Below are 10,005 nucleotides of genomic sequence, written 5' to 3'. Positions count from 1 at the left end.
GGGAGGGGGGGTCGGGGTGAGGGTGAGGGTGGGGTAAAAAAATAAAAAAATTGAAGTTCAAAAATATTTTTTAAAAATAAGCTTTAAATTTATTTTTTCAACAAAAAAAATTATAATTTGAAGTTGGAGGAAAGTTTTGGAAAATGTTTTCCTTAATTTTTGAAGAGAAGTCATTTTCCTTGAATTTGAGGAAAATGAGTTGATTTGGAAAATATTTTACCCAGCCAAACATGAGAAAATTGGAAAACATTTTCCGGAAAATGTTTTCCTCCATACCAAACACACCCTTAGTCTAGTAGCCACTTACTCTGTTTAAGCCAACTTCTTTTTTTTGAAATAACTTGAATTTTGTTTGAGATTTTTTATATACTAACTCAATCAGGAATTCACTTTACCGTTGAAATTACAAGTTATTGGCACTACTACTTCACAATTTTATTCTGTCACTGCATGAAAAAACTCTCAGACTTGACTCTAAAGCACTTCTCAGAAAATGTGTAACTCCATAGAAAATTGAACTGTTGAACTAATTGCACAAAGTATACTTCTCTTAAGCAACATATTTCATTTAAAAGACCTAACAAATATTGTACGCTAATTTGGCACTGCGAGGATTGAGGAAGTAATCATATTGGCAATTGAATTTTATACAACATTTGAAGTTATACTTTTGTAAAGAAATGATCTTTTTTACCAGGGAACCAAGGCAATGGAAGCAATCTGGTTTCATTATGATGGGAAAATATGCTTTAGCAAAGAGGCCACGAAAAATATGGAAATACTTAGGGTATTATACATATGGTCCCAAGATTGCTCCCCTTGCCCTGATGGCTCCATTGAGTACCTGCCCAACAGCTTGCGTTGGTTTGTTTGGAATCACTTTCCTTGGGAGTCATTGCCAGAAAATTTTGAACCCGAAAGGCTTGTTCATCTTCAACTCCGCTTCAGTTCACTGCGTTATTTATGGACGGGAATAAAGGTACAATAATTAAATTCTTGTTTATTTTTATTCTCTCTAACTATCTTTGTCCTTCAGTGATGCACAAATACTATTTCTTTCAGCCTGTTTTATTTGATATACTTTATATTTTGGCTTGTTCTGAATTATGATGCGTGTCTTTTAAATGAAAAGAAGTTGTTAAATCCATAAACTCAAATTAATATATTTTATATAACTAATTTTGACGCACGTGCGTTGCATGTGATTGTTAAACCATGTACCACACTATTTTTAAAAATAATATGAATATTGCTAAATAAAAAATTAGTCACTCTTAAAATCTCTTAGTTACACCTCTTAAATAAACTTTCTACTCCCTTCGCCATAGTGCATTACTTTGTTATTATTGTTTTGTAGGTGTTCTTACTTTTTAAATATTAAATAAAAAAATATAAAATAGATATTGATATCAAATATAGAAGATATACTAAAATTGGATGTTTTTAGCTGGAGTATTTAGATTAATTTAACATTCATGTTATGGAGTGTTCTAATTTCACTGAACTTTGAGATTGTCAACGTTTGTAAATCAAACTTGAGGTTTTAAGAAGAGAAGAATAGAAAACATAAAAGACCGTAGTTTAAAAATGTGAGAAAACCCGTCCATTTATAGTTAAAAATGTGTGGCATTAGTATGTGCATATTGTTTCTTATCATAAAAATATAGAAGTGATGAAGCCCCTTTTTTTAACGGCCAACAAAGGGTAGTGTATGAAAAACTGCTCGTGGTGCCTTATCAAAAAGAAGTCACAACCCTTTAGAAAGTCACAACCCTTCAGAAAGGTCAAAACTCATCGGAAAAGTCATAAATCTTCGGAAAAGTCGCAACCCTTCAGAAAAATCACAACTCTTCGGAAAAGTCGCAACCCTATAGAAAGGTCACAACCCTTCAAAAAGGTCACAACTCATCAAAAAAGTTATAACTCTTCGAAAATGTCACAACCCTTCAATGTGAAAAGTTGTCTGACTTTAATATAATATAATATAATATAATATAATACACACAAATAAATATAATACAATATAAAATATAGAAGATATACTACATTTGGTGTTTTAAGTTGGGGGTATTATAATAATTTAACATTTAAGTTATTAGTTCATTCTTTTAAGATAGTATATATTTTAAAAAAATGATAGATATGGATTGGTCTAATTTTAATTTGATATGAAATTTTAAAAAATAAAGAAGACTTTTAATCTAAGGATCAGATGTAGAATATATAAAAATATCTTTTAATTTTGTTGTCTTAAAGATGTGTCCTCACCCCCAATAAAAAAAGAACATTCTATATTAAACTGAATAAAAATAAAAGTACAACAAATAAATTGAAAACGAAAGAGTACTTATTAAATGTAGTTAGGATTCTTCAACAAGTTTTTGATCAAATACTTTTTCTCCAACAGTTCGAGACTTTTTCAGATTCTGAACACCAAGTTGTAATTTGTGCAACGGAAAATCATTGAACTTCTTGTCAAGGAAGAGTTGCTGCAAAAGTATATTTATTGGCTATGAAAATGAGTGCATATTAATTATCACGATACTTTTTCTCGTTTTGATGTTGAGTTATTTCATTCTCCTTTTTGCATCAATTTTTATTGATCTATCTAATTTACCCACAAAAAAAATATTGTAATTGCATAATTGAACAACTCTCACAATCTTCCTTGTTTTAAGTAGAAGAGTAGAAGACTTACAAAATTTGTAGTTTTAAAGTGTGAGAAACCCCTTTATTTATAGACAACAAAGGATAATATGAAAATGTGCGTATCGTGTCTTTTTAGATAAGTCACAACCCTTCAGAAAAATCACAACTTTTTGGAAATGTCATAACTCATCGAAAAGTCACAACTCTATAAAAAAAAAGTCATAACCTTTCGAAAAAGTCACTACCCATCAATGTGAAAAGGTGTATGCATTTAATATAATATAGTGTATATAAATATAATATTAAATACAAAATATATAATAAATTGGGTGTTTTAAGTTGGGGGTATTATAGTAATTTAACATTAAGTTAGGGAGTTAATGCTTTTAAGGTAGTATAGTAGATAGATAGATATAGATATATAGATAGATTTTGGGTTATTCTCATATCTATTACTGGAAGATCTTTATGTCGTTTTTCTCCCAAATCTTCCTATCATATATTAACTTATAAGAAGCTAAGTGGTTCAAACATTTCCCTAGCAAGATATGAGTCTCATCCTAAGATTGCATGTAGTGGGACAGACATGAAGGGTAACTTATGTACAACTATTTTATAGAAAAATACAATGTTGAAATAAATAGTCATTGCATCTAAAGAGAGAATAAAAAGAAAACACTGTTGGAACTCTACTTGGCTATTTATTTATTTTTAATTTGGATAAACGTACTGAAACCTTAGCCAATATTTTTTTTACAGATTCTTTTACCTGTCTGTTCTTGTTTTCCTTTCTCATCCTTTTTCTGTTCTGAATACCAGCATTTTCAGTATCTACGGACGCTAGATCTCAGCCGCTCTAGAGACCTGGCGCAAACACCAGATTTCACGGAGATGTCAAATTTGGAGTATTTGGATTTGGGCAATTGTATTAATCTTGAAGAGGTTCACCATTCCCTGGGATGTCGCACAAAACTCAAGAGGTTGAATTTGATATATTGTAGACTCCTCGAGAGGTTTCCATGTGTTAACGTGGAATCTCTTGAATATCTGGATCTAAAGTTCTGCTCTCGTTTAGAGAAATTTCCAGAAATCCGTGGAAGAACGAAGCAGAACTTAGAGATTAAGATGTGGGACTCTGAGAAAAGGGAACTTCCATCATATATTGTTCAGTGCCTAACTCTAAGACATTTGGATAATCTTGTAGCTCTTCCAAGCAGCATTGGCATGTTGGAAGGTTTGGTTATTCTTGATGTGTCGAATTGCTATAAACTTGAAAGCTTGCCAGAAGATCTAGGCGATTTAGTAAACTTGGAGAAGGTTGACGCATCAGGTACTCTAATTTCACTACCTCCGTCTTCCATCGTCTGCTTGAACAAGCTTACATTCATGAGTTTTGCGAAACAAAGATATAACGTAAGTCTCGAAGGGGGAGTGTACTTTGAGTTCCCTCAAGTGAATGAAGGGTTACACTCATTGGAAGATCTGGATCTCTGTTACTGCAATTTAAAAGATGGAGGACTTCCGGAAGACATTGGATCCTTATACTCTTTGGAACACTTGAATCTCCAGGGAAATAATTTTGATCATTTACCTCAAAGCATAGCCCAACTTGGTGCTCTTCGATCCTTGAACTTATCAAATTGCAAGAGGCTTACACAGCTGCCAGACTTCATGGGGATGCCAAACTTGATGACGCTGAATCTCAGTATAATTAACATTGAGCGTTTGCCTCGAAGCATAGAACAACTTAGTGCTCTTCGATCCTTGGACTTGTCATATTGTGAGAGGCTTAAAGAGTTGCCAATCTTCATGGGAATGCAAAACTTGGAGACTTTGAATTTGTCAAATTGTATAAATCTTGAAGAGGTTCATCGTTCCCTGGGACTTCTCAAAAAGCTCTGTACATTAAAAATGACTAATTGTAAACAGCTTAAGAGGTTTCCAGCTCTGTGCATTGATTCTCTTGATTATCTGTGTCTACGGGATTGCTCTAGTTTAGAAAAAATTCCAGAAATCCTCGGAAACATGAAAGCTGAGTTAGAGATTCACATGCTCGACAGTGTAATAAGGGATCTAGGTTTTAGAGGTTTTGAAAACCTTGCAACACTTCCGAGCAGCATTTGTAAGTTGAAAAGTTTGGTCAGCCTAAATGTGTCGGATTGCTCTAAGCTTAAAAGCTTTCCAGAAGAAATAGGAGATTTAGAAAACTTGGAAAATCTTGATGCTAGAGGTACTCTAATTTCACAACCTCCATCTTCCATTGTCCAGTTGAAGAAGCTTAAATTTTTGAGTTTTGCAAAACAAAATTCTGGAGGAGGTCTCGTAGATGGAGTGTACTTTAGTTTCCCTGTGGTGTCTGATGGATTACGCTTGTTGGAGATTCTGAATCTCAGTTACTGCAATCTAATAGATGGAAGTCTTCCGGAAGACATTGGATCCTTATCCTCTCTGAACGAGTTATATCTCTCTGGAAATAATTTTGAGCATAAACTTGGCGACTTTGAATCTGTCAAATTGTATGAATCTTGAAGAGGTTCATCATTCCCTGGAATGTCTCGAAAATCTCTGTACATTAAAGTTGACTAATTGTAAAAGGCTCAAAAGGTTTCCAGTTCTGTGCATTAATTCCCTTGAATATCTGAATTTAGAGGGGTGCTCTAGTTTAGAAATGTTTCCAGAAATCCTCGGAAGCATGGATTTGAAGTTAAAGAGTGGGTTAAAGTGCCTAGACTTGAGAGGTTTAGAAAACCTTGTAACACTTCCGAGCAGTATTTGTAAGTTGAAAAATTTGGTGGAGCTAAATGTGTCGGCATGCTCAAAACTTGAAATCTTACCAAAAGAGATAGGGGATTTAGAGAACTTGGAGTGGCTTGATGCCGAAAATACTCTAATTTCGCAACCTCCACCTTCCATTGTCTGTTTGAACAAGCTTTATTTTTTGCAGTTCGCTAAACAAAAATCAGAAGTAGGCCTCGAAGATGGAGTGTGCTTTGATTTCCCTGCGGTGTCTGATGGATTACGCTTGTTGGAGATTCTGAATCTCAGTTACTGCAATCTAATAGACGGAGGTCTTCCGGAGGACATTGGATTCTTATCCTCTCTGAATGAGTTATATCTCTCTGGAAATAATTTTGAGCATTTGCCTCAAAGCATAGCCCAACTTGGTGCTCTTTGGTCTTTGGACCTATCAGATTGCAAGAGGCTTAAAGAGTTGCCAGGTTTCGAAGGGATGAAAAACTTGGCGACTTTGAATCTGTCAAATTGTATAAATCTTGAAGAGGTTCATCATTCCCTGGGACGTCTCAAAAAGCTCTGTACATTAAAGTTGACTAATTGTAAATGGCTCAAGAGGTTTCCAGTTCTGTGCATCGATTCCCTTGAATATCTGAATCTAGAGGGGTGCTCTAGTTTAGAAAATTTTCCAGAAATTCTCGGAAGCATGAAAGTGAAGTCGGATATTGACATGTTAGACAGTGTGATGAGGGATCTAAATTCCATGTATATCTCACTTCCACGTTCCTTGTCTCAGTATATCGTTTCCTTGCCGAATGCCATCTCTGGTTCAGATCCCTTGTCACAAAGAGTGTTTACCATTGTGCACGGTGGGAATAAGATCCCAAGTTGGTTCCACTATCAGGGAATGGATGAAAATGTATCGATCAATTTGCCTGAAAATTGGAATGTGTCGGATAACTTCTTGGGATTTGTTGTATGTTACTCTGGCAACTTAGTCGACACCACAGTTGACTTGATTCCCTTATGTGATGATGGGATGACCCAGAAACTAGAATTATCCTTCCTTCCAAATTATGATACAGAATTATCCGACGATTCAGAATGTGATACTGAACCTACGATTCATTTTTTCTTGGTATCTCTTGCTGTCTTATGGGAAACATCTAAGGCAAATGGAAAAACACCTAATGACTATGGGCTTATTACATTATTGTTCTCCGGAGAAACGAAGGAGTTTGGATTCCGTTTGTTGTATAAAGATGAACCAACAGAACATTGCATTGGGACACCATGATGAAGCCAATTGCTCCTCGTCTAAGAAACAAAGCTCTTATTTCTAATATTCATTGGAGCTGTCTTTGAGAATCTGCAGCAACAACCAGTCTCTTTCAGAAACTTTGCAGCTCTCTCCCCCAAGCCCAGAATTTTGTCTTAAATATAGGTAATATACCTCATGATTGTTTTTCCCCTAGTTGGTAGTGAAATTCTGTTCAACTCTCTTTTTATGTACTTCTCTCCTATTAGCTACAAAGTCTTCTTCCAATTCTGTTAATAACTATTTCATTCTTTCCTTTTTTTTTCTTTATTCTTTCCCGTACTGACAGGAGCTCATCAATGGTGATGTATGTATCAACAGTGAGTTTTGTTGATTGATTCTCCATCTTGTGTTAAGCCATGATTAACCATGGTGAGTTAAAGGATGTGAGCAAGTTTTTTTTTTGATACTCAAATCAGATCCTGGAATCATTCAATCTTCATAAATTCTTACCTTAAAATGTGCTCACAAATGAATAGAATAATCCTACATTTTATCCTGGTATTTTTATCACTTATCCCTCATACCAAATAACCCTTAGGGTCATTTGGTTGGGAACAAGTTATCCTGGGATAAGTTATTCTACTATGTATATGGAATAACTTATCCCATCAATGATCAATATAGTATAAAATTATAAATGGTGGGATAAATAATTCAAAGACTACCTAATACCTCCGACCAAACACATGATAAAATTATCTTGCATTTATCCCTAGAATATTATACCTTATATCTCACACCAAACGACTTCATAGAGTATTGGAAACAAATTTCTCGTAAGTTCTATATTATACTCAATTTTGTTTTTCGACTTGTTCATTTGTGGTTCTTTTTACAATTCAATTGGCTCTAAAGTGATTTTCTGAAATCAAGTATTTTTTGTTTCTTTAATTAGTTCACACACCTTTTTCAGTGAGAATGAAGGACCAGGATTCCTACTTAGAATCAATTATCATATTCATTTTGAAGTATCATTTCAGATGAATACTTCAATTGCTATTTCCATTGTTCAAATTGGGTGATCCGCAATCGGAGTCTTTGATAAGGACTTATATCTAAACCTCTTTGGTTTGCTGTGTGATGTTTTAGCATCAATCCCCTACATTTGAAAAAAAAAATGGAATAGTTCTCAACTAATCTGTAGATGCTTATATATCATATTACTTCTTCAAGTAAGGGAAACATTCTCTTAGTTCTTCATTTAATTATGTGCTGTATTAGTTACAGAACTAGTTTTTCCTCCATGCAGTAAATTTTAGTGGGGTTTTCAGGCCTGTGCAGTTGACAGTTAACTAAGCAGGAGCAATAGACTGAACTCTGAAGATGTTTGATGAAGTGAGCACTCTGAATTTCATTTCTAGAACGTAACTCGAATTTTAATTTATAGAACTAATCTTGAATGCTACAGATGCTTACTATTGTGATGGCAATCTTATCTGAAAGAACCAACTCTTTTATAACTAACTCTTTTATAACTGATGTTCACCATTTTACTTGCGAAATAATTTTCATTTTAGAAAAACCAGAAGTTTCTTGAACATTACATAACTTTAAAAGCTTTATGTGGGATGACTCTGTTTAGCACTTTTAATTCCTCTAATTCTAAATTGAACCTCCACATTTAACTTGTCACTAAGAGTGTTCATCATTGAGCATCCTGAGAAGAAGATCCCAAGTTGGTTCCACCATCAGGGAATGGATAACTTCTTGGGATTTACTTTGTCAAGTTTGAAAACATGGTTTTGAAATTCAGTGTTTGCAAAGCCTTGAGGCTGCTTGACATATACGTCCTCCTTTAGAATCCATTCAGGAAGGTACTTTGCACATCCATTTGATGGAGTGTGAATTCCATATAGGCAGCAACTGTTGCCTTGTTACAAATGAGAGAAAATAATGATGAACCAACAGAGCATCTCGTTGTGACAGGTACAAGCAGATACGGAAATTGTGAACAACATTACTCCGTGACCAATGAAGCCAGTTAAAATGTCAAATACTCAATAACATTAGAAACAAAGGCCATATTTCTTAAATATAGGTAATATACCTCATGATTTTCTTTTTCCCGTTTGTCATGAAACTGTGCTCTCTCCCTCCTATCATCTACAAAATCTTCTTCTAATATTGATAATTATTTTATGCTGATTCTTCTTTCTTTTTCCCATTGTGTTTTCTTTCTTCTTTCCCTTATTGACAGGAGCTCATCAATGGTTTGATTTACATATAATCAGTAAATTTTATCAATTGATTCTTCATCGTATATCCGCTTGTGTGAGCCATGATTAACCCAGGTGAGTTGAAGGCTAACATGAAATTAAAATTTTCAATGCTTAGATCAGATTCTGGAATCATGCAACATTAATTCAGTTGGTACCTAAAAGTACTCGCAAATCAATTGGTTGAATTTGAAAATAAGTGCTCTAAAATGAAAAGATAATGCTACAAATTGAGGGAAATTACGATGAAGTAATAGCCACTATTTGAGTTATGGATGCCAGAAATTTATGCTGTCATTTTGAAGAGATTTCAAGAAGTGCAGGCAAGTCACAGGAAAAATGAAAATCCTTGATAGTACCATATGCTCGAATTTCCATATGGACAATAGAGCTGCTTTACCCACAGGAGCACTTTTTTTTTTTACAATTTAACTGGCTCTAAAATGGTTTGTGAAGATAAATTATTGTCTCCTTGATTAGTTTACTCACCTTTTCAGTGAGAATGAAGGACTAGGATTTCTCCTTAGTAATCAATTATCATATTTGTTTTGAAGTATCATGGTCTTTTTGGCAGATGAATATTTCAATTGCTATTTCCTTTGTACAAATTGGCTAATTGGAGTCTTTCGTATGGACATGCAGCTAGAATATTTGGCTTTGCTGTGTGATATTTGAGCTACAATCATAGTTGGCAAAAAATGCATAGGTCTCAACTTAATCTGTATCCAGATTCCTCAAGTAAGGGAACATTCTCCTCGATCTGATAATCTCCATTCCCCCAAGTAGAGCTTCAATCCAAGACTCAAAGAATAGTTATGAAACTTGTTTAAACCATTTCAATATAATTTTCATTTTGGAAAAACCAGAAGTTCCTTGCACGTTATGTGTCAGTTTAACCCTTCTGCATCAAATGTTTTCATGTCGAAAGGTAATGATCATTCTCTAACTTTTGCAATACACTTCCGCAGGAGCCATTTTCATCTTTGTACCAAGTAAAAGGTGAGTTCAATTTGTATACATTTACTGTATGCATTCTGCTTTTTTGAGTACTGAGTTTTATATTGACTTTGTTGTATGATTTTCATT

General features: G+C 34.2%; 1 protein-coding gene across 1 annotated transcript in view; it reads left to right on the top strand.

Annotated features, from left to right (window-relative positions):
• Positions 1-10,005, top strand: part of LOC102590743 (uncharacterized) — a 38,995-nt gene that overhangs the window by 7,750 nt on the left and 21,240 nt on the right. The window contains 1 exon segment of the mRNA XM_015304012.1: positions 698-864. Coding sequence (XP_015159498.1) covers positions 698-864 — 167 coding nt within the window.

This window comes from Solanum tuberosum, unplaced genomic scaffold, assembly GCF_000226075.1.
Source record: "Solanum tuberosum cultivar DM 1-3 516 R44 unplaced genomic scaffold, SolTub_3.0 scf00505, whole genome shotgun sequence".
Taxonomy (NCBI): domain Eukaryota; kingdom Viridiplantae; phylum Streptophyta; class Magnoliopsida; order Solanales; family Solanaceae; genus Solanum; species Solanum tuberosum.
This window is presented reverse-complemented; position numbering and strand designations above follow the sequence as displayed.